The following is a 25084-nucleotide window of genomic DNA, read 5'->3' on the forward strand; positions in this document are numbered from 1 at the left end:
TTTTAATTTGTCTAAGAAATTGCTTCTGCCACTACTATTTATGTGAGAAGACGACATACTTCTAAAGTGTAGGATACAATCGTATACAGCGACATTACTTCACTGCTAATTCGCTAATTCTGTTAGTTCCACCAGTGCTGCAACTAAATGGCTGTCGCACTAGACCAATATTACAGAACCTGTATAGAGAAAATATATGCTCTCTAACCAATACCTTTCTTGACGGATCGCTGTGTAATACCATCTTTAAACAAAAGCTTTTTAGTTAATAATTTCAAGTTCGAGTTTTCGAATGTTATTGTGTTCAGATTCATATTAAATTTTAGTGAAGTAATGTCGCTGTATACGATTGAATCCTACTGTTTAGAAGTATGCCGTCTTCTCACGAGAAATAGTAGTGACAGTGGCAAGTTCTCAGACAAATTAAAAAGCAAAATACCTATGCTTTGTATTTGAAGAAATGAAAGTTAAGCTAAATTTGCTGTGTGGGAGGGCTCTCAGCTGCGTTATGAATTACTAGGGTGATGTGGACTTCGAAAGGCATCTTAGCACAGAAAAACATAGGGTGATATGAGCCAAACCATGTCTGCCTCACTGCTAGATTTTGTTAGTATAAAACAGACGTCTGTAGTTAGATACGTTCAAGCCACACAACCAAACTGTCATACCACGTAATTTTGCACCACCTTTTGTACAAATCGACTCCTCTTTCCTGGCATACTGAAACAAAACAATAGACGCATTCATATCAAAGGTGACCTTTCATCAATTAAGGCATTACACGTATAAATCGAGAATCACACTTGTAACATCATATGCATGTTTACACATAAATAAACTATTTGTGGCATATCTTATCCAAAGCGTTTGACTGTGTTGATCACCAGATTCTCTTGCAAAAAGCAAACTTAGTAGGAATAAGTGGGGTTGCAGGCAATTGGCGTCAGTCGTACCTCCAAGACAGAAAACAAAAAGTTGTCTTGAATAGCTCGGGTGGAGTATGTGACGCTTCCTCAGATTCTAAATGGAGTTCCATTACATGTGGAGTGCCTCAGGGCTCAATTCTTGGGCCACTATTATTCCTGATTTTTATAAATGATCTACCATCATGTACAAGCCTGTCGTGTAAATTTACATTATTTGCTGATGATACCGCAATTTTTATGAGCAGTAGAACAGACAACACTCTTGAGGAACTCATTAATCACGTACTCTCATATGTGGTTAATTGGTTCAAGGTGAATTGTCTCTCATTAAATTCCAATAAGACCAGCTTTATTCAATTCTGTACAAAAATAGAAACAGAGAGAGAGATAAGTGTGACATGTGGTAATCAACCAATAGAAAGAATGGAAACAACAAAATTTCTTGGAGTGCACATAGACAAGAAAATGAATTGGTCTTCACATATTATTGATCTCTTTAAGAGGCTTAGCTCTGCTACCTATGCTTTACGGGTTGTCACTACACGTGTTGAAACTAACACTGCAAAAGTGGCATACTATGGCCCTTTTCATTCTCTCATTGAGTACAGAATTATTTTTTGGGGCAACCAGCCATTAGCAAGGAAAGTGTTCATTGCACAGAAGTGAGCTTTAAGAATTATATGTGGATTGCGCCCAAGAGACTACATGCCAATATATCTTTTCTCTCATGTGTTTTGTTTGTAAAAATATAGAGATATTTCAACCAAACAGTAATTATCATGAGCATAACTCATGGAGGAAGAATGACATACATAGCGAGCTCAGAAATTTGAGCTTGGCACAAAAGGGTGTCCACTACACTGGAGCAAAACTCTTCAATGCTCTTCCTCCTGAAATAAAGACAGAAATTCATAACAAGAATGAGTTTAAGAAAGCACTCAATATATTTCTGCTAGAAAAAGCTTTTTACAGTCTAGATGAATTTTTAACTAAATAAATTGTAATATTTTAATATTATATAATACAAGTTGTCATAATGCCACTAAGAATGTTATTTAACCTGAGTTCTGTATCTGTGTGTGCTCTGTATCTGTTTTCTGTAGTGTTTTAATGATTATAAGAAAATATGTATTTTCTTTTTCTCTATTGCTGCCCAAAGAATCTACTGTATAAATTTTTATATAATTATGTACTCAAATTTATATATATGCTATAAGATTATCAGATTGTATTTGTAAAAAAAACTGACTCGTTCCACGTCCTTGTGTATCCAACACAGTTGGGCCTACGGAACATGAAATAAATCAAATCAAATCACACAGTTCGATTCTAACCCCATCGACAATTTCAGACATGTCCTGCCATCTGTGAGTAAGATATAGAACTTTTTGCATTCCGTAAGAATCGTGCCATCGCAGACTACAATGAATCGTGAAAGAATCGAGAACGAATCGTAGGAATCGATTCGTAATGTGAGATTGAATCGTAGGAATCGAATCGGAAAAAAAAATCGTGTTGCCCAACTCTACTGTGGTCACTTGCTGATGTGGCCAGCACACAATGGCACTACACTTCCCTGCCAACACTCCGTACTGAACTGTCAAAAATCGCAACTTATTTTAAATGCACCAACGTGCTGGTTGTACAATCTCGGGATAAATCCAAGGATAACTGACCAAGGAATATGCTAACCACAGGTCAACTTGGAGTGTGTGTTGTACGACACCATTTTATTCCCCATTTAGTTTTTCCAGGAATAGCGATTCCTTCCAGTAAAGTTGACTACAGCTAAAGAGCATGCAGGGTATTTTCGTACACATCATTTCATATTTACTTATTCGTTGTCTGCAGAAATAGCATGTCTAATGTTTGTGATAAGCATTCCATATCGTAAAACTATTCGCTTGTCTATACTTCGAGGCTGGTGAATACTGTAAAAGAGTTGAAATTGTAGTATAAAACACGAAAATAGCTGCGGTCTCATTCAATGAAAACATAAGTATAAAAACACAACTAAGTATGTAGGGTACTTGTATGTAGAACAATCTATCTTGAAATTAGTTAAAGGATCAGGCATTTGTTGTTTGACCAATAAGAAATCTTTCTAGAGAGTTTCCATTCAAAAAACTTCACATAGATTAACGGAGCAGCTACATTAGATGAACAATGTTGTTTCCCAAGAAAGAAGCACGTTAATATTGTTCCCAGAAAAGCTGGAAAACGCTGCAGATTGATTGCGCCCCCATATGTAAGTTCCAAGTTGTGAACAATGGAATGCACGATTTGATAATAGTTTTCAACAGGACACCACAATCAGTTCGGTTCAACTTCAACATTTCTTGACACAATAGTATTTCCATCAAATGTAATTGCATGGTAGATTGAGGATTGTAAGTAGTTATATAATATAGAAGAAACTGTGAAATGTAGTCTGCTTTGTGAAATAGTTGGTCTTTCCAGAGTCTCCAGAAAACTGTGACAATGCGTGCATCATGGGGATTGATTTGACTGACATTCCTAAGATGTGTTACTTGCTAGCTTGCTGTAGTATTTGCATCTTAGAATATTTAATTCATTAGAGCAACGGTGGGTGTTCTACAGAAAGAATCTTTGCTGAATTATTGAACATTATTTGTACATCCACTTCTGCAGTTCTTGAGCATATGTAAATTCCGTTTCTATGATTTGGTGACTATTACTAATTGTATTGGGGATACATATGAAGAATAAGATGCCAACATTGAGAATGAACAACCATAATCTCTTTTACAGTCCTGGAGTAGAAATATGGTTATGGCTCACATCCAAACTGAAGGATGCTGCTTTTGTCATCATCATCATCAGTTATCTGCTATATTAGCAGGTCCTTTGCCTCTGCATTTTCTGCGGTCCATTGCTTCCTTCTTAAGGCTGCAGTATGTTGTACCATCCATCATGTCATCCAGTATCTGGAATCTCTTCCTTCCTCGCTTCCTTTTCCCTTCTACATAGCCTTCTAAAACTGTTTTTATCAGTCCGTCATTCTTTTTTAATACATGCCCAATCCAATTTCTTTTTCTTCTCTTTATTACATTTAGTAACTGTCTTTTCTCTCCCACTCTTCTCAGTACCTCTTCATTTTTTACTCTGTCCATCCAGCTTATTCTTTCCATCTTCCGCCATGTCCAGATCTCAAAAGCCTCCAGCCTTTCTCTGTCTCTTTTCCTCATAGTCCATGTTTCAGCGCCATATAGAAGAACACTCCATTCAAATCATTTTATGAGTCTCTTTCTGAGTTCTCTGTCCAGACCGCTGCAGAAGATTCTCCTTTCCTTATAAAACGCCTCTTTTGCCATTGCTATCCTTGTTTTAATTTCTGTGGTGCACTTCCAGACGGTGTCCATCCTGCTTCCAACATACTTAAAATTTTGCACCTGTTCTAGTGTTTCTCCATTCAGCGTAATTTTTATTTCCTTATTTCTTCCTAGTGCCAATACTTTTGTTTCATTTGTGTTAATTTTCATTCCATATTTTTTCCGTTAGTTGCAATGGTGACCATCAAATCCTGTAATTCTTTTTCCCTTGTGGCTAGAAGGACCATGTCATCAGCAAATCTCAAACACCCTACCCTTCTTCCTCCAATTTCTACTCCTTTGTCATCTAAAGAGCATAGGTCAATCATATTTTCCAAGTAGAGGTTGAAAAGAGTAGGTGATAAACAGCATCCTTGTCTTACTCCTTTTCCTAGTCTGATCCAGTTTGTACTTTCTTCTCTCACTTTAACTGAAACTTTTTAATTAAGATATAATGAGTTTATAAGTCTTCTGGTTTTCCAGTCCACTCTCTTTTCCTTCATTATAGTCGCCAGCTTGTCCCAAACCACATTGTCAAATGCCTTTTCTAGATCGATGAAGCACACATATAGGTCTCTTCCTTTTTCAATAAACCTTTCTCCCAAGATTCGTAGGAGTACTATTGCATCTCTGGTGCCTGTATTCCGTCTAAAGCCAAACCGCTCCTCGCCAAGATTCTCCTCCATTATTTTTTCAAGTCTTTTATTAATTATTCTTAACATCACTTTGGCTGCATGTGAAATGAGGCTAATTGTCCTGTGCTCACTGCATTTCTTGGTTCCTTGTTTTTTCGGTAATGGAATCATTACTGTTGTCAGAAAGTCCTCAGGCCATTCACCACTGTCATATATTTTATTGCATAACCTCATTATTTCTCTTATTCTATCGTGGTTCAAGCATTTTAGTATTTCTCCCGGTATTGTATCTGTACCTACCGCTTCGCCATTTTTCATTGCAGCTATGGCAGACTTTACTTCTTCCATTATGATGGTCGGTCCTTTCTCATCATCACTTACACTGATGTGTGATTCAAGTTCCAGAGTTTCTGGTTTGGTATTTGTGTCATATAGCTCTTTTATATATTCTTCCCATCTCTGGAGGACATCGTCACGATCTTTGTACACTACCTCTTTGTCTTTACTCAAAATTTCCATAGTAGCACTTCCTGCTCTGTTTTTTTTCCCCATGTCACAGTCTTTTCTCTGTTGTATAGTAAGTCGTATCTTCCCTTCCTGTCCAGTTCTTCAATTTCATCACATTCCTCTTTTAGCCATTTTTTCCTAGCCTGCTCTGTTTCTCTTCGCAGTTCATTATTTAACATTCGGTATATGTTTCTTGCATCTTCAGTGTTTTTGTTTTTCAATTTTCTTCTCTCCTCCATCTTGGAAATAATTTCTTGTGTGACCCATGGTTTTTTTTATCTTTTCCCTTTTACATATCTTATATTTTGCAATCCTGCTTTAATGATTCCCCCTTTCAGCATATTCCAGTACTCGTTTGCATTATCAGGTGCTTCTTTGTCTCGTAATGTGTTTAGAAAGTCCCGAGACAGCATTTCTGTCATTTGTTCTTTGTTGGACCTTATCTTCTCTAAATCCCACTTCTTCACCATTGTCGCCTTCTTCACTTTTTTCACTCTTATTTCTATTTCTGCCATAAGTAAGTTGTGGTCACTATTAATATCTGCACCTGGTAATGTGTGCACCTTCTTGATTCCATTCCTGTATCTTTCTTCTACCAGTATAAAATCGATTTGGTTTCTGTATTTATCCCCTGGTGATTTCTAAGTGTAGAGCCTCCTCTTGTGGTTCTTGAACCATGTGTTTGCCGCTATCAGCTGCCTTTCCCTGCAGAAGTCAATTAACCATTCACCTCTGTCATTTCTCTTTCCAAGACCATGACTGCCTACTGTGTTTCCCTCTTTCCCTTCTCCCACAATGGCGTTCCAGTCTCCCATTACTATTTTGCAGCAGTTTTTATTTTCGTCCATTATTCTCTCTATTACATTCTACGTTTCCTATACAATTTGGTCATCATGTTCTGAAGTTGGCGTATACACCTGGACAATCAGTAAATCTTTTTGTGCTCCTTTCAGCCTTACACCAATAACCCAGTCATTTGCATAGTCTACATATTCCACACATTTAGCCAATTCCTTTGTCATAATCATTCCTACTCCATTAATTCCTTTTACTTCTCCTCCTGAGTAGTAGAATACATATTCATCTGACTGCAACTCTCCATGTCCATTCCATCTTACCTCAGCAACCCCTATGAGGTCCATATGATTCTTTTCCATCTCTCTTTTAAGGTTTTCTAGTTTTCCTGCTTGTAGCAGAGTCCTGACATTCCAGGTACCAATTCTCGTTTTGATTTTTTGCCTCCTTTCAAGTTGTCCCCCCCGGAGATCCGAATGGCGGACTATTTTACCTCCGGACACTGATTTAACATGAGAGGAAGCCATTTTTTGTGCATAAAATGGAGACTGCATTATGCAGGGAAGATAATCTGCGGTCGTATTCCGTTGCCTTCCGCAGTTCTGGAGGCCGCCCCTAACATGGGATACAGACGCCTTTTGCAGCCGCCCGCTCCGGGTCAGACGCTGCATGAGAAGTATAGGTTGGAAAATGAAAGACCCCTAGCCCCCGAAACCTAATAGCATTAGGGTCGGAAAAGAACAAGAGCTAGCCGAGGGTGGCCAGACAGGAAAGATAAAAGTGAGGAGCCTGGCATAAGTAAGGACTGAGTTCGGGGCCCTGTGGTCGCCAGCCACGTATCACTAGGTGTGACTCCCTTCTCTTGTATGTCACTTTAAATGTCTGAGGAACAGTAACTACTTCAAACATAATTTTAGCTTATGCAATTACCTCTAGCAGCTATAGGTAATCTGGGAGTGAATGGGAAGTAACTGGCAGTGTGACACCTTCACTGTGTTCTTCCTTCTTTTAAACAGTTATCTCAGCTTAAAACTGTCAGTTTTGCTTTCAGAATATTAATACCTGTTCTCGAACTTGAAAGAAGTAGCAGAGTTGCAGATGGTGCTGCTTCAAAAGTAGCATGCCAAAACCACAGAAGGGATCAACTGTATTGGTTAAAAAGAGAGAGAGAGAGAGAGAGAGAGAGAAGCTCAAAATTAGGATCAGAAAATAAAAATTAAAACAAATTATTTCAGAATAAAAATATATTAATCCATATATATCTGTTTGTTTTTTATTTATATACATCGGAGAGCTGAACTAATTACCACATTGTCTCTTGTGCATCTTGTCAATTGTCATTCACATCCTTTTAATAACCCTGCTGCCTGTCCCTTAGCATATACCAATGAAGTCACCAGTGGACAGAAGGAAATCACCAGAGGCAAAATATCTGAGTGTCAATAGTAGCTGGTTCATTGGCGGAACAAAATCATTTCTGAAAAAAAGAAAAGATTGACATGGGACAATTTGTGTGGCAATTCAAGATAAATTTAAAACCATAATTTGAGAGCCACTTCTACCACTGTTATAATTATATTGATTCAGTAACTAAAGATTCCTGTTAGCTGAATGACACGTTCATATGTTCTTATAAAACACAGATAACAATTACTTTATGATAAATATGGATGTGGTTGTGTAGATGATAATAATAATAATAATAATAATAATAATAACTGAGAAACAGAACAGCTGTATCCTACAGCTTTCTTTTAAAAACTGACATTCCTGTTAATTTTACTGTGTGATTGAGCACAAATAACTCACATGTTTCTGTGAATAATGCTAAGTGGTGGACAATTTTATTACACTGAAGCTTCCACTAAAACATGGAAGGTAGTTGTCTGAGTGGGAGATAGGAGTGAACGATATTTTCTGCTATAGATGTAGCAGAATGAGCTCAGGACATTAGTGTACTAACATATTTTTTGTTACATTAAACAATGATAATAATCCAGCAGTTTAAGAAAAATGGTACTTCAGACAAGTACAATATAAGATGTTTCAATTGAAGTTACTTTCAACTAGTTCCAACTGACATAAAGGAGGACACTGAAATTAACTTGATATCCAAGGGAAGTTAAAAACACAGCATTTCAGGCACGCCTTCCTGCTAAAACTATGTAAAACTAAACTAAACTAGGTAAACTAAACTCCGTCCGAACAGGCCTTGGAAATCCCAATGGTACTGACTGGCCGCCGCGCCATCCTCAGCCCACAGGCGTCACTGGATACGGATATGGAGGGGCATGTGATCAGCACACCACTCTCCTGGCTGTATGTCAACAGTGCTTGGCAGACTGGATAGTCACCCATCCAAGTGCTAGCCCATCCCGACAGCACTCAACTTCGGTGATCTGACGGAAACTGGTGTTACCACTGTGGCAAGACCATTGGCTACAATTATGTAGATTCTATACCTAGATTCCTGTTCTGCTCTTACAACCTACACTTATAACATACATATATAGATGTTATTTTATGTTAAGTATGGATTGGCTTATATGAATAATGCTAATAATTGGGAAACATGACAGCTATGTTCTATAGCTGAGGAAGCAGCACATTTTTTAAAAAAAGAAAATATACTAACTTTTCTGATAATCTTAGTTTAACTGAGCTTGAGTAAGCAAAAACAGTTCACGGGATTCAATGAATTGTGGTAGCTGGGAGACAATGTTGTTGCTCGGAAGCATTAATGGGCCTGTGAACCTAAGTTTTCAGTAAAAGTTGAAAAGTTGTTCTGACACTGCTGTGGTGTTTACAGGGAGAATCATTCCAAATAGAAAACAGAATGGAATACATTTTCTGCTATTGACGTCATTGGGTTAAAGCAGTTGGGACACTATTGTTTTGTCAAAATGTTTTGCAGCATGAAAAATCATCACCATTTTTTTGTCTAAAACTGTAAAATTTGTTAAATACAAATATCACCGATAAGCTTTATGGTTTTTCAGTTTGGTTACGTTTATTATAGCACTGTCTGCTAAATAAAATTAAACCGCCCTTTCCACTTCTGCAGCAGTTGTGACACACGCCAGATAAACAAGACTATTTTGGTATGATTAATCATTTTAACGTACCTAGTTTACATGAATAACATGATGGAATTCACAAAGTACTGGAACCAAATGCATATTACTACAATAAACAGTACCGGTATTATTTTAGAAAACACAGAAATAGTCTCACCAGTTCATCATATGCTCAGGTTTCTCACATGCAAGACTGAAAGATGAAGTACAACTTCCTTTCATAACTGGATATAAATTCGGAATCGTCGAATTCTTCGAAATATTTGGGGCAACATCCCACTTTCTTCTACCTCCTTCTTCTCATGAAAAGTTCTATCTACATCGCTGTCAGAATGTATCATTATTCATCCCATCTTGAAAAACTTATTTCCTGGTTAAGCTCGCAAACCAGCCAGAAATCGCTGGTTAAATTCTTCTGAGTTTATTCTCACGTTAGGTCTTATTCCGGATTCGTACAACGCGTTTCAAGCACTATTTAGAGTTTAACTGGCTGGTATCAGCTGAGAGAAGTTGAAACAGGTTCATAAATATTACAACACTTGCACATGTGTATTTTGTATTAAATTTTTTAGTTATGCTCCACAAACTTTGCTATTACTGTATGACCTGTTTTTCGAGTTATAAGCCCATTTGCTAGTACCGTTACCGATTTCTAAACCAGCTAAGTTAATACTTTGTAGAATGGTGCACCAAAAGCCCACAGTTAAAATCAATTAAAATCTTCAGTGTCTGATGCGTTGGTCATTCCTTACACGCGAAACCATAGTATTTTGCATGAATTTAACCAATAGTTATATATGTAGAGCTTTTTTAAAAAAAAAAATCCCATGGGTTCAGTGAGGGCCTCCAGCGCTAAGGCCTTCTGTTCAAAATCTTAGGTACAGATTTTAAAACTTTCTTTTGATTTCTGTTTAGCGAGGCACTCTGGCTGGTGGGTGCCCAGGGTGCTTTTGTCCCTCTTACCCCACCCTAATGTCGGCTCTGCACTAGACTGAATGAACGGCTGACTCAAATCCATTTATTGTGTCTGGTTTGTGTCGACCTCATGTTCACGTGCTACAGTTTATCTACATAGATGTGGTTGTGGTTGGTGCCCACAAATTTGAGCAATTTCACCCAAATCTCCAGTTCCAAATTCGAGGTAGGTGCACATTTCATGTATGTGCAAATGTCCTGTTCATACACAAGTATTTTTTTTTTGGAGATGTGCTGTGCAGAGAGAGATCTTTGCTTGTGGACTACCTTTTTCTTTCTTTTGATATGAGCATCTTTTTTTGTTGCCCAGGTTGAAAATGCTCGATGGGATTTTACATTTACTTTTTTCTTTTGCTTGGGCGCCATGCTTTTAAGGTTCGTATGAGCAGTTGCCAGCGGACTTGTGCGCATGCACACAGCTGAAGTCGCGTATGAGCAATGCTTTCTGCTGCTTTCTGGCTACTGGAAGTGGGGCTGTTTGCTGTATGAGCAGTAGCAGCAAGCTGCCAGACGCTACCCGGAAAAATGTTTCTGGCACAGCCAAGTTGCCAGATTCGCGCATGCGCAGAGCAAGCTGAGTTATAGTGGTGGGAGGGGGGGGGGTCCTTCCCCACGTGGCACGTGAATACGTTTCGTGTCTTCGTAATATTGCTGGTCTCTTCGTTTACAGCTCCCACGTCAAATGAAATCAAAACAGATTTCTGTGGCCGGGAGCCATCAACTGAATTAATATACACTCTCATAACCATGAAAGACCAAAATAAGTCAGTAGTTTCAATTTTCTGATTTTATATTATTTCCACGTTATTAGAAATCAACCATTAATGTATTAATGAAGCTATTTCTGTCAATTTTGTAGAGAAATTTGCTTCTATTAATTTTTTCCGCTGAGACAGTTTATTTGAAACGAAGTGTTCCATTCCGCACTATTGTTTACTTTGAATTTCGTTCAATTTCAAGTGCAAATTTTCATTTTCTGGGAAAAATGACGTCATTCCATAATAAAGAACCAAACATGAGAATACAGTACTGGACCTCCAAGAAAATTGGTATCACGAAAACAACATAGAAAAGCTGAATATCAGGTACTTCAGAGTGCGTCTGGACATGGAAATGTGTAATTAGAGGGGAATGGGGCATTTTAGTATGGTTTACGAAATTATGATGCTGGTGGAGTAATCTCTGTTTCTTTTATGACACTGTAAGATCTCACAATGCCATATACGTACGAACATACGTAAAAATTTACTTGAAGCTGACTAAGTAGGCAAATATGGTCAGTAGTTTTGAACTAAATATTTTGTTTCAAATATAATGACAGCTGTAGCAAAATGGTTCAAATGGCTCTGAGCACTACGGGACTTAACATCTATGGTCATCAGTCCCCTAGAACTTAGAACTACTTAAACCTTACTAACCTAAGGACATCACACAACACCCAGCCATCATGAGGCAGAGAAAATCCCTGACCCCGCCGGGAATCGAACCTGGGAACCCGGGCGTGGGAAGCGAGAACGCTACCGCACGACCACGAGATGCGGGCAGCTGTAGCAGAATTTTACAAATCTGCCTTCTGTGAAAGTGTTTTTCGATGACAAGGCACTTGTTTAGTACTTCCTCTAGGCCTGAAGTTATTTCTTAATTTTTGTTTACCTCTTAAATTTCTAGAATGCCATTCTATGCTAAATTGTAGACTGACAGCATACCGTGTTTTATCGTTTTAACTCCCCACATGGCTTCATATTTATTCCTGGAGTAGAAGGTAAACTGTCAGTTGTACAGTTTATTTGCTTCACAGACAACCTTGTTAATTTTTTGCACATTTTGAAATAGTCATGAAATTTATTGTCCTTTATTCTGGTGTAAGCTACACAAGAATCTTTCATTTTTTCCCAAGAAATTTGTATTCCATCCTACTAGCTTTTTGCAGTGCTGTGTAGATGTAAACCTGTTGGAAATGCTACAAAACAACATTGCAGAGTACGAATTAAAAAAAAAATAGTATGTCCAAGTCACCCATAGCAAAATGTTATGGTACTTTGAGCTGTGGAGTCTAATTTTGAAATGATATTATGCCAAAAACTGCTTCCTTATTTGCATCCTTTATCTGGGTGAGATATGATTAAACAATTGCTCTAAGTACAACCCTGCATGTCCTCTTAACAACATGCCGCAGGACTGCACATGGTCGCGTGATGCCCCACCACGCACGAAATTCCACCAGAAATGCGACGAAAAGCGTATGAGCAGAGCAAGCACCAAGTACGGGCTGGCTACGTCACCATAGCTGCGCATGCGCTGTACAGCCTGTTGTTTTTCGCTGTCTGGTAACTGATCAAATATATATATATATATATATATATATATATATATATATATATATATATATATATATGTGTGTGTGTGTGTGTGTGTGTGTGTGTGTGTGTTTGTGTGTTCTACTAGGCTTTGAAAGTCGTCATATGTCATACTAATTTCTTCAGTTTGAATAAAATGTGTTGATTATTGACTGATTGTACTCTCGTACTTGGGTGGTTCTCAAACAAATGTTTCGTTTCAGAAAACTGCATGTGATGTTTTGTCAACATGGTAGCAGACCGTGGTTGACACAGTTTTCCTGAAGTGCGACATTTGTAGTCGATATTGAAGATAATTCGTCTTTATAGAAGAGTGAAAGACGATAAATGGCTGACAAAAGACCGGAAAATGTAAAACTCACTGGCAGAGGAAATTGGCGGACTTGGAGAGATATAATGAGAAATATTTGATGTGATTCTTCAATTTCTCCAGGCGTATTTTATGAGGAAATAAATCTCGGGTGAACAGCCTGGTATGAGTGTGCACAGGCCACAATTTTTCGGCAATCGACCACGTTGCCATCGTCAGGTGCGTGGTCGATAGCCGAAATATTGTGTCCTATGCTCACTCATACCAGGATGTTCACCCGAGATTTATTTCGTCAGAACTATTTTAGAGTGTATCGATCTCTTTGAGCTGATTAAGTGAGACGAAAGTGGACAAAGTTACGAAACCGATCTTGCTAAATGGACCAAGTGTAATGCAAAGGCAAAGCACCTAATTCTATCTGAGAATGAAGTCTTTCGTGACAGGATTGTTGTATACAACATTCTTGGTCTTCTTACCATATCAATTCAGGGGAAAATCTCGAGCTTTCGACGATTACCTCGATCGTCGCTCCTGACGAAGACGATGGAGGTAATCGTCGAAAGCTCGACATTTTACCCTGAATTTATGTGGCAAGAAGTCTGAGAATTTTTTATACAACGGCTGATTATATCGTTTGATATCGAGCATTGAATTCGTGTTGGGGACGCAGGACTGCTAAAGAGATAAGTTACATAAAATTTATGGAGTTCTCTCAGCCCAAAAACATTGATACACTTAGACAAAAATTTCATAACGTTGTGTGGGAAGCATCTGGTGGTATGCAAGGCCATTTAGCCAATTTAGCGAAGACTGTGCTATATTGTCAAATACTATAACATCAGTGGAAAATGCAGGAAATGGTAGTGAAATAGATACATCAAAAATGAAGAAAAAGGGTTAATGGTGGGACGCAACAATTTTTTCGTAATGTAAATTCTCTTGGCTGTGATGAGTGGTGCATTGGCAGTGACTCCAAGGAAGATGGATAGTGCCAAGAATGGTGTGTAAATTGAAGCATGTAGTACAGGTCGTATTGATGTACAGGTATTCAGTGGACAGAAAGATATTTTAAAAACATATTTGGGTTTGACCTGATAGATCCTGAAGCAACACAAAAAGGAATAATTATCAGAAATTGTGGCAAATCGTATTATTTTTTAATACCGGTATTGCAGTTTCTGATGCTACATCCAGTGACGAAAATTAACTTTATCGTTTAGCTGTGAAGGTTGTTCGTTAAGGAAAGTCTTGTTTTGTTGCTGAGACAGATGACACTTTCCAGAGACGGAATGAAAAAATGGGTGATCAGAATAAACACCGTGTGCACCAGTTTTTGAGAGCCCCATGGTTTGGTGAGAGAGACTGATAGTAAATTTTGTGGGGGCTGCCTCAGTAGTAGATTTGATCGGCTGGTGTTTGGTGGAAGAGTGCAGAAAATCAATAAACCTAGAGACTCAGTGTATACACATGTTTTTCGACCAGTGAAAGAAAATTATTTTCAGAGTCATCGATACTTTGCTGTTTTTAAGGAAGATTTTTTTTCGGTTTTAGAGAAACGTATCTTTTACGACACAAAGAAGAAATTCAAGAAAAATCACCATTGTTCATTAAAATGATAAAGGCCGAAGCTCATGTTATTGTGAAATAATTAGGTACAGACAATGGCAAACGGTTCCATAATATGTAAATAAGTTTGTTGACTCAATTGGACTGAAACATTCGATTATTGCACGATACACTCCTCAGCAGAATGGAGTTGCTGAGCGGGAAACGATATTGGTTATTTATTAACGGTACTGCCGTACTATTGTGGTTTCCAAAAAAATGTTTCGTTTCAAGAAACGGTATTCGACGTTTTGTCAACACACATGAACCAATGGTAATCCATGAAATTGTTCATGAATACAGAATGTTGATGGAAATTTAAGAACTGAGCTAAAAAAGTATATAGTCGATTATTATATTTATAAATTAACGGTATAGCGAAAAGTGTCGTATTTTATTTTTAAACATTTTGTTGGGGTGGTGTCTTTTTTCCAAAGGTGCACTTTTCTGAACGTACCCAACCGGCAGTGACGTAGAGGACTGAATTGTGGGTAGACACGTGCGGGTAAATAGGGCAGCCGAGGACGGGAAGTGTCTCATTTCGTTCGTGTAGGCAAGATGGTGAGTATCGTGGGTGAAGGAATTTTAGAGAGCGGTAGTGTTTCTTCCTGATATATGTAGTATTTTGTGTGTGGTTTGAATAATTTCTCCTGTAAGTGCTATAGAAAGTTGAAAATGTTAGCTGGTTATTGTATTGCTGGAAAGATATTTAGTCTATGATGATTTAGCTGTGTACATGGTTAGACTTTCTGACCACGTGTGAGGAAATTGTCTAGGGCGGTCTGAGACTTGTAACTAATAAAATATGTTTTTTAGCTATGTAATGCTTGTGCGTAAAAATAATTATGTATGTTTTCATTTTAAGTCTCATCGAAAGTTCAGCGCCCCTCGCCATGGCTCTATGGGATTTTACCCGAAAAAGAGATCGCAGAGGCATCGTGGTAAAGTGAAAGCGTTTCCTAAAGATGATCCAACGAAACCTGTTCATCTTACTGCATTTATTGGCTATAAAGCTGGCATGACGCACGTGGTGAGAGAAGCAGATAGACCTGGTTCAAGTAAGTTCAATATTGATTCTTGTGGTTTTTACTTCCGCCTCGTGGCACATATCGCGAGAAACGAAAGTTTCTTTGCGTATTTAAGAAGTAGTCTTGTTTTGCGGTTGTTTCATAATTTAAGATTTGAAATTAACAATTGTGTGTTAGAATTGTTGAGGTAAAAGTCTATTACTCGTGATACGTATGCACCATTAAGGTATGATGGAAAGTGGCAATGCATAGCATTGGTTGCTGTACATCAATGTCTATTGTTTGTACGCCCGACATAAAGGCAAGGCACAACTTTGTGGTCCATGTCTACAGGCTAGGAGCTGCTTGACATTGTGCAGTTCATTCCTAACTGTGGTGTCGTAGATCAACTCTGCTGCTTTTTTTTTTTTTAAAGATGTGCAGAGGCACGGCATATTCCATAAGCTTTCAGGAATCCATTGGGTAATGACCTGGGAGAAAAGCCATGCTTGGCACAATACAATTTCTCAAAATTTTGTTGGCTGAATGTTTGTGAATTGATGCTGTCACTGTATAATTGTTTAGAATAACGTTGTTTAATGTGAAAATAGCAATAATTTGTATTTTGTGTTAAAGGCTTTTATTTTCTATTATGCAATTCCTTTTTTTTTTTCAGAGGTTAACAAAAAGGAAATTGTCGAAGCTGTGACAATTTTGGAGACACCTCCAATGATCATAGTTGGTGTTGTTGGGTACATTGAAACTCCACATGGTTTAAGAGCCCTTCAGACAGTGTGGGCAGAGCACTTGTCAGAGGACTGCAGGAGACGTTTCTACAAAAACTGGTAAGTTTGATTCTTTGCTAGGAAGCTAGATTTTTATTAGTTTGAATGGGTTATCAAAATTTAGTCTTTAAATTGGCTTTAGTTGAAGTTACAAGAAAGAAGCTAAATGTTAGAAATCTTGTAACAATCTTTGTCTTCCAAGAAATTGTTGATAGGGACACCCTTAGTTGTAGTTAACATGTTTTTGCTTCGATGTGACTTAGTTGCAACACAATAACAATAAAGTGAGGGAGATGCTTTAGTGCTGGTAGTCATTATGCCAGGTTTCAGGTTCCGTAAGGTTGACACATCTATGTTAATTAGCGTTTCCTTATGAAGAGCAATTGTACTGGAGTTTGTTTCAGAATTTGATCACTGTTCTTTTCCTGTAGTGTTTAAATCCTTGTTAGACTTTCTCTAGCTTTTATGTTACATTGAAAGACTTAGTAGGTTGTTTCAGTGGATAAAATTAGTTATAAAGGATTAAGTGAATTCACATTTAGTGTTTTTTAGATTAATTTTCAGGGATGAAGGTACATAGAATTTTTAGTCGCAATTGAGAAATCACACGACATAGTTGTGCCCAATTACTGAATTTTCACTAAGTTTTTGGACGTTTTTGGTCGATTTGTGTAGTCTGAATGTTGGATTACACATTGTTACCCCATAACTACTATGGGAATTAGCAGCACAGTTACCTGTTTATTTTAACTATTGTTTTGCTGAATAAATAGTAGACTTTTCATCACTAAACTTCATAGACGCAGACTTCATGGAAAATTGAATGTTTTTAATCAGTGCAAAGTTCTCATACATTTAGAGAAAAAGAAACTTCGGCAAAATTAGCAGGATTTTTGTGGTTTCTCAAAATAACTTGTTGGAAAAACTTTCTTCATTTGGTAGAAGTTGTATGAAGATTCAGTTTAGAGTTTACTGCTCATTGTTCAAAAGTGGAGTGGCTATTGTGCTCCATAATTAAATAAAATGAAAAATTTTGCCACTTTCAACTTTTAAAAGCAACAGCACATATCAGTTATGTAGTCTTCGGGGTCCTAAATCACATTTGTTACTTTTGAATGTCTGCATTTTGCACAGATGGTGTTTGGCTCATTTAGTATGTTGAGTATTCTAGTGGTGTTGCTCAACTCTTGGCAAATTTTACACTTCATTTGAGACTCAGCGAGATCTCTTGCTAGAGTCTTAATTAAGATCAGATCTCATAATTTTTTGTGCCTTTGGACGAGTATTATGTACCATACAGTTCACACCACAAGCAACATCCCATAATGTGAAGAAAACGTCCTTTTGACATCTGCTTGCCCAACAACTTCATAAATAAGGGCACACCTTTATTGAGATGTCCACACCACCTTTTCACTTTAAAACATGAGGATCTCTGGTTTTCCTGATTCAGGATCATTGTTTACTGCATGGTGTATAGAAGAGATAAGAATTGCAGCTTTTGACTTATTGGGACAAAAGAAATTAGTTTCTTCTGAAACTATAAACAGTTGTCATCACACCTCATTTTGTATAGGTAGAAAGTGCTATGGTACCTGCTTTTTCTTTTCAGGGTGCTGATGTATGAGAGGTCTTTCTTCGAAAGTTTGACTAGTTCTAATGATGAATACCACTTATCATGAGTAATATTTCTGTGCTCTAAATAGGTTTCACCAGTCTTAAGTATGGCATGTGTGGGTACACTGTAACCCTTTCTCATAGTTTGAAAGGATGTGACCATTTCTGCCAATATCCAGAATAAATGTACACATCAAAGTAAATTGTCAGTGTCTATGTGGTATTCGGGATACCAATTTCCTTGGTGGTCCAGTACTGCATTCTCATGTTTAATTCTTTATTGTGGCATGTCGTTCGTCCCAGAAAATTCAATTTGCAGTTGAAACTGAAGTTGAAAGTAGCCAATAGTGTGGAATGAAACACTTATTCAAATAGACTAGTGCAGCTAGGGAAAATGATATAAAATCAGAAAATTGAAACTACTAACTTACTTTGTTCTTTCATGATTATGACTTTGTATATTAATTCACTTGATGGCTCCCAGCCACAGAAATCTTTCTTCATTTGATGTGGGGCTGTAAACGAAAAGACCAGCAATATCACGAAACATACACGGGTTACGTGGAGGAAAACCCCCCACTATAACTCGGCTTGTTCTGCGCATATGGGAATCTGGCAGCTTGGGCAGGCCAGAAAAATGTTTTCGGGTAGCATCTGGCTACTTGCTACCAGTGCTCATACGGCAAACAGCCATGCTCCAAGTCTCCCGAAGTGGGAGAAGCACTACTCGTTCATGAATTCAGCTCTGTATGTGCAAGAGCTTTCTGGCAACTGATCAAACGAACCTCCTGCCTCCAAAACAGCAGGGTTTTCTCAGAGACTTTGTGCCATTTGTTGCAATCCAGGAACCTGCAAGACAATGTTTGTTGTCTCGTGTTCTTAAGTTTGCTGGTGGCTGTTTTCTCCTTGAAAAGCATTTGTTCCTACCAAAGAACTAAATTTCTACCTTGTCATCTGTCGCATCACTTTGTTTCCTGCTCTGAATTAGTGTTGTGATCACTGAAGATATCTAAATTAGTCATTATCACTGTCATAAGTCTTGCACTGAGCTGTTCTTGAATGAATGTCCACATCTGTCTCGTGTAAAACACCTTCCATATAAGATCCAGCTTTTCCCCACCATGGAAAGACTTGGTAGTATTGAACAGAACAGTGATATTCAGATACTATATCTGTGTGAATAAAGGCCTATACATCAACAACAATGCAAGAGTTGTGATGGTGAAGCTTGTCAACCAATAGGAAAGTACACAGTCTACTACACTTTGAAGGGGTGTGTGAAATATAGATAAAGGTAGTGGTTTGAGAGAGTCCATAGCAGGTCAAATGTAATTTTGCTTTAAAGCTAGTCTATTTTTTGTGTGCACACTTTGTTGATACATAATATATAAATGTCTGATTTGAGCATTTTGTCCTAGCTGTTAAATTTTTGCCTCTGCATTTGCTTTTCCATTAGTACATGGCTATTTTAAATTAATTAAAACTTAGTTTTGAGCTGGAAAGCCATCATAAGTGTAGTTGTTAAAGAAATTGTGTACAGCTTCTAATGATTCATATTAAAGCTCTCCGCTCAGATGATGAGAGCAATAACAGCTCATCATGGAAGTTATTCCAGTTGGGTGAAGAAGATTCATCTCCGCTCATAATGAAGAGATGTTCTTCTGTGTCAATCTGGTTTCCCTATCCCAGCATTCCATCATACCTTGTACAATCCCTTGAGTTGTTTTTTCAACAGGTACAAGTCGAAGAAGAAGGCATTTACAAAAGCTTCAAAGAAGTGGCAGGATGACTTGGGTCGTAAATCAATTGATCGTGACTTCAAAAAAATTGAAAGATACTGCAAGGTGATCAGAGTGATTGCCCACACACAGGTGAGTCGAGTTGAAATTTTATCAACTTTCCCAGTTGATGCTTGGTGCTGAGGAACAGTTTCGGCTGAACTCAGCTACCATTGTGGCCCTGGAGCTGCTTTGTGCAGTCTATTCCTTGCCGCAGCATCATACAGCATCTCTGTCCCCGATTTTTTTGGGAGTGTGCAGAAGCACGGCATATTCCATAAGCTTTCAGGAGCCCATTGGGTGGGGACCTGGGAGACAAACCATGCCTGGCACAGCTGCTCTTGTTGACTTCAGTAATGTAATGTGAATTTTCTTTTGGAAGCACTTTATAGGCATTAGTGTGTATGTAGTAGATTGATGGCAAATGTAATGTCTGTCTTTGCACTGCAATAGATAATTTAGGGTGCCAATTGTAACTACTGGAAGCAATTTGACTTGTTACACATGTTGAATTTGATTTTTTATTTTCAAATGATTGAGCACAGCAGTCAGCCTTTTCATTCATGTCTTATGAGGCAACTCTAGATTTAAGCTGGTGATTAGCCTTTGTCAGTGCACTTTCATAGTGTCATTCTCTTGGTATGTCAGTCCCCTGTTCAGGCTTCTGTTGAAGCCCCAACAACTGGGGACTGACTTAACTAGGATGGGCATTGATACTATGAAATATTGCACTGATGATGGGTAAGTATGAACTGAAATCTAGATTTACCCAATAAAGCCTGAAAGAAAAGGATGACTGACTGCTTTGCTTTGTCGTATACAGTTGAGTGCAACCACACATGTAATGGAAGGGAACTTGGATTGTATTTGCACTTGGCTTGTGAACTTTCTAGTTTGTTAATAACGATGCATTAAACTACATAGCAATGTTAACCCTTTCTGGGCCATGAGGGAGTTACTCAACACAAAAGGGTTGAGAGGTGCACACATTAAGTTTTTAGTTCTAAATTGCAAAATATAAGCAGTTGTAAGCAATTCTAATAAGATTCAAAAAATAAATTAACTTCACTGAGTCACTCAAAAGTGTGAAAAGGTGTTTTAGTGCCTACGCCATATCAGATTGTTTAATTGCTAATAAACTTGTTCATTTTGTGGATCAAGAAGTTAATCTTTAATTTCTATTTCCAGATGAAACTATTAAAGCAAAGACAGAAGAAAGCCCACATAATGGAAATCCAACTGAATGGTGGTTCCATTGCAGACAAAGTTAAATGGGCACGTGAACACCTGGAAAAACCTATACCTGTTCAGCAAGTGTTTGCTCCTGATGAGATGATAGATGTGATTGGTGTTACAAAAGGTCATGGCTACAAAGGTATGATGCCAGTTTATTTCAATATAAGTTTTGAACTTTTGAGGATGTGATGAAACAAATTGTGCATTGCAGATGCAATTTTATGTTGATATTAACAATGTTGCCTTCCTACTGACAGCCTCAGTCTTATGCATGTTTGTGAAGTGTGCCAAGTTTTGGGAGTAAATGAACTCCATGTTGAACCCATCAAAAGTGTGACAATGAATACTAATTTCCTTAGGAATTACTTGTATAGAAATTCCTTTTATTGTCCCCTTAATTGTCTTGATAAAGGCACCTAGGTATTATTCACTGCTAAATCTTATTTGTTTCAGGTGTTACATCTCGTTGGCACACAAAGAAGCTGCCTCGCAAAACTCACAAGGGTTTGCGTAAGGTTGCTTGTATTGGTGCCTGGCATCCTAGTAGAGTATCATTCACAGTGGCCAGAGCTGGCCAAAAGGGTTACCACCACAGAACAGAAATGAACAAGAAAATATATCGCATTGGTCAGGGAATTCATGCCAAAGATGGGAAGGTGAGTTCCATATTTTGATCTTGTAAAGAACTAAAAGTACTTCCTGTCTTGATTGTACAGTTAATTTTACTATTTTTTTCTTTCAGGTGGTGAAAAACAATGCATCTACTGAATATGATTTAACAGAGAAGACCATTACTCCAATGGGAGGTTTCCCACATTATGGTGAAGTCAACAATGACTTTGTTATGATAAAAGGCTGCTGTATGGGGCCAAAGAAGAGAGTTATAACTCTGAGAAAGGTAAGACGGTGATAAAATCGTTAAGAATGGTTAGTTATGAGAATTAGCATGATGATTTTACAGTAGAGCCAAAAGGATTCTGCTATAAATTTGATGATCAATGATAGGACTGAGTTTAACTTCATGAAAGATGTTTGCTGTACTAAGAACTGCAAATGTATGACGACCTGTATTTATTTTTGCAGTCTCTCCTTGTGCACACGAAGAGGAAGGCTTTGGAAAAGATAAACTTGAAATTCATTGATACTTCATCAAAGTTTGGCCATGGACGGTTCCAAACTGCTGCTGACAAAACATCATTTATGGGCTTGCTTAAAAAAGATCGTATTAAGGAAGATACAGCTGTTGCATAATGTTTTGATTGAAATAAAATGGAATTGACAAGATGCATTGTTTATTAATAAAGTTAAAATCCCCAGATGTATACCAGTGGTTTAAATTGTTTTGATTTCATGAATATACTGGAAATTCCACTATTTATTGGCATAAATTGAGGATTTGCTTGTGAGACAGTACAAATTTGTATTGGATATACTTACAAACATAAGCTGATGGTTATTACGAGAACAGACAGTAAAAGTAACTACCTGAATTATTGTTACATTTTTTTCACCATTATCTTTCTTTGCACAGACAAAATGCAGTGCGAACTTCGTCTCTGAGCTTGTGTATGGACATACCCATATAAGTAAAATAAATAGAACCAAATGATACTAGGGAAATTTTTGCACATTCATTCTAAATTCTCCAATAAACAGCTAAAAGAAATAGATGTGACCAGTATAATGAACTGGCAAACATTTTGTCTTGGAATAAACTTACCCTTGCTCTTTGTATGCATGCATGCTCAGGTTGTAGTTGGCTGGGTTTCTTTTATTGCAACTACCCTGTATCGAGAAAAATTTGTCAGGCCTGAAACAATTTTTGGTGTGCCTGAGCCTGCATGTTATCAACAATTTTTATCTGTATGGAAAAACTGGTTATCTGCCATTTTAAACCAATCGTGAAACTGGTAAAGTAGAAAAGATATGTTCAGTGCAAATATACTTACTCAATTGAAAGAGTAGATAGTTATACACAGCCTTGGCAGCTGCTGCATGAGTTTTTATTAATTGTAATAAAAAGCTGTAATTTCTGTATTGCAGTATAGGAAACACTTTATGGCAGTGAATACTGAATATATATTTTGTTAACTGCTGAATGTACAAAATTCTTTTAGCTTCATTGTGTAGAACAGCTTTGGAATCTTTGCAGAATGTTGGTGTTGGACTAGTGGGGGAAATACAACAAAACTTAGTATACAAGCATGGGAGAGAGTTTGACATTAAATATAACATTTTAGTTAGTATTGTTTGACAGTTTTTCTTTACAGCTCCTCTTCTTGTATCAATGAAGTTGAGATTGAAAGAATTGTCCTTTCTTAAACATGTCAGTGTGATTTCTCTTCATCTTCTTGTGATTTGACACTATGAGCAACTTGCCATGTATGTGATGTTTAATTTTGGCTACTGAGTGTAAAACAGTTTAACTCGGATGCTATTGAAATTATTTTGTGGGTTCACTGTAGATCTGAGTAACTATTACACAGCACGTTTGTTGTACATAATTGTGTAACTTGAAATTGAGCTGTCTTGAAACTGTACAGTTTAGTTTAAAAGTTCGTCACCTGCACACTGGTATAGCCTTTGGCAGGATGGAAACTCGAGGCTTGAGGCAGTTTCTCACCTGTTGCACTTCTGAGCTTGTCATGCTCTTCCACTGCTAGTGCATGCAACAGAAAATTGGATGTATTGTGTGCCAAGACATGCATGCTGTCAGTTGAAGTTAAGGAAGCTAGTGCTAACCATTCAGTTTCAGTAGTAGAAGTTAGTGTATGAAGTTTAGACCCTGACCCTTGCATATTCATGAATGTTTGCCATAACTGACGGTATTTCCATTTACCTGTGGCAAGCATGCTTTATGTGTAATTTAGAGACCTGTCTGTGATTGGGCTACATGGGTGTTTTGCCTTGACAGTTGCTGAATGTCTTGATTGCTATCTGCAATGTCCCTTTGTTGGTGTAGGAACTCTCATTGCTGGAAAATGGCCAGACAAGCATGTAAGTTAAAAAATTAGAACGGCTTCACATTGTGTTTTTTTTTTTCCAAAAACTTTCTCAGTTGTTTTATAACTTCATAGTTGTTTTATAGCTTCATAGTTTCTTTACTATGAAGGTGACAGATTGCTTGTCTATATGAACAGTACATTTACAAAACATTCATCCTGCTGGGAAATTTACGAGTAACTTTCGAAGAAAAATGCACTGAGAAGTATCGATGTCTGACGGCGAGGCCTGGCACAAAGTCTTGTGTTCCAAAACATTCCAAAGGTTTTCTGTAGGATTCAGATCAGGACTGTGCAGGCCAGTCCATTACAGGGGTGTTATTGTCATGTAACCACTCTGCCACAAGCTGTGCATTATGAACAGGTGCTCGATCACGTTGAAAGATGCAATCCCGATCCCCGAATTGCTCTTAAACGATGGGAAGCAAATAGGTTTTAAAAGAAAATTGTAGGCTTGTGCTGTGATAGTACCACAAAAAAGGGGTGCAAGCCCCCTCTATGAAAAACATGACCACATAACACCAACCCCTCCAAATTTTACTGTTAGCACTATACACACTGGCAGATGACGATCACCGGGCATTTGCCGTACCCATTCCCTGTCATTGGATCACCACATTGTGTACCATGATTCATCACTCGCACACATACTGCAATTCGTAGCTCACACACATTTTTCCACTGTTCAATTGTCCAGTGTTTACACTCTTTATGCCAGGTGGGGCGGCATCTTATTTAGCGGTGTGGTGTGGCTTATGAGCAGCTGCTCGTCCATGAAATCAAAGTTCTCTCACCTCCCACTTAACAGTCATAGTACTTGCAGTGGATCCTGATGCAGTTAGGAATTTCTATATGATAGTCTGGATAGATGTCTATTACACATTATGACCCTCTTCAACTGTCTGTGCTCTTGTCAGTCAAGACTAGGTCGACCTGTACACTTACGTGCTGTACATGTACCTTCACGTTTCCGCTTCTCTATCACATTGGAAATAGTAGACCCAGGGATGCTTAGGACTGGAAATCTCGCGTACAGAGATTCGATACAAGTGACATCCAATCACCGGACCATGTTCAAAGTTTGCGAGTTCCGCAGAGTGCCCCATTCTGCTATCTCACGATGTCTAATGACTACTGAGG

General features: G+C 38.0%; 1 protein-coding gene across 1 annotated transcript; it reads left to right on the forward strand.

Annotated features, from left to right (window-relative positions):
- Window positions 1-14994: 14994 nt before the first annotated feature.
- Window positions 14995-22226, forward strand: LOC126235936 (60S ribosomal protein L3). Its single transcript, XM_049944900.1, has 8 exons — window positions 14995-15080; window positions 15385-15577; window positions 16203-16371; window positions 19664-19799; window positions 20895-21081; window positions 21396-21598; window positions 21685-21840; window positions 22026-22226. Exons 1-8 carry the CDS (start codon window positions 15078-15080, stop codon window positions 22191-22193), a joined length of 1215 nt encoding a protein of 404 aa, XP_049800857.1. The 5' UTR covers window positions 14995-15077; the 3' UTR covers window positions 22194-22226.
- The last annotated feature ends 2858 nt before the right edge of the window (window positions 22227-25084 follow it).

Source organism: Schistocerca nitens, chromosome 2 (genome assembly GCF_023898315.1).
Source record: "Schistocerca nitens isolate TAMUIC-IGC-003100 chromosome 2, iqSchNite1.1, whole genome shotgun sequence".
NCBI classification, from domain to species: domain Eukaryota; kingdom Metazoa; phylum Arthropoda; class Insecta; order Orthoptera; family Acrididae; genus Schistocerca; species Schistocerca nitens.

Bases quoted from the DNA above. Each gene is read 5' to 3' on its own strand.
- LOC126235936 (XM_049944900.1), top strand. The intron at 19,800-20,894 runs GTGAGTCGAGTT...TTCTATTTCCAG, and splicing joins GAGTGATTGCCCACACACAG to ATGAAACTATTAAAGCAAAG. The intron at 21,841-22,025 runs GTAAGACGGTGA...TTATTTTTGCAG, and splicing joins GAGTTATAACTCTGAGAAAG to TCTCTCCTTGTGCACACGAA.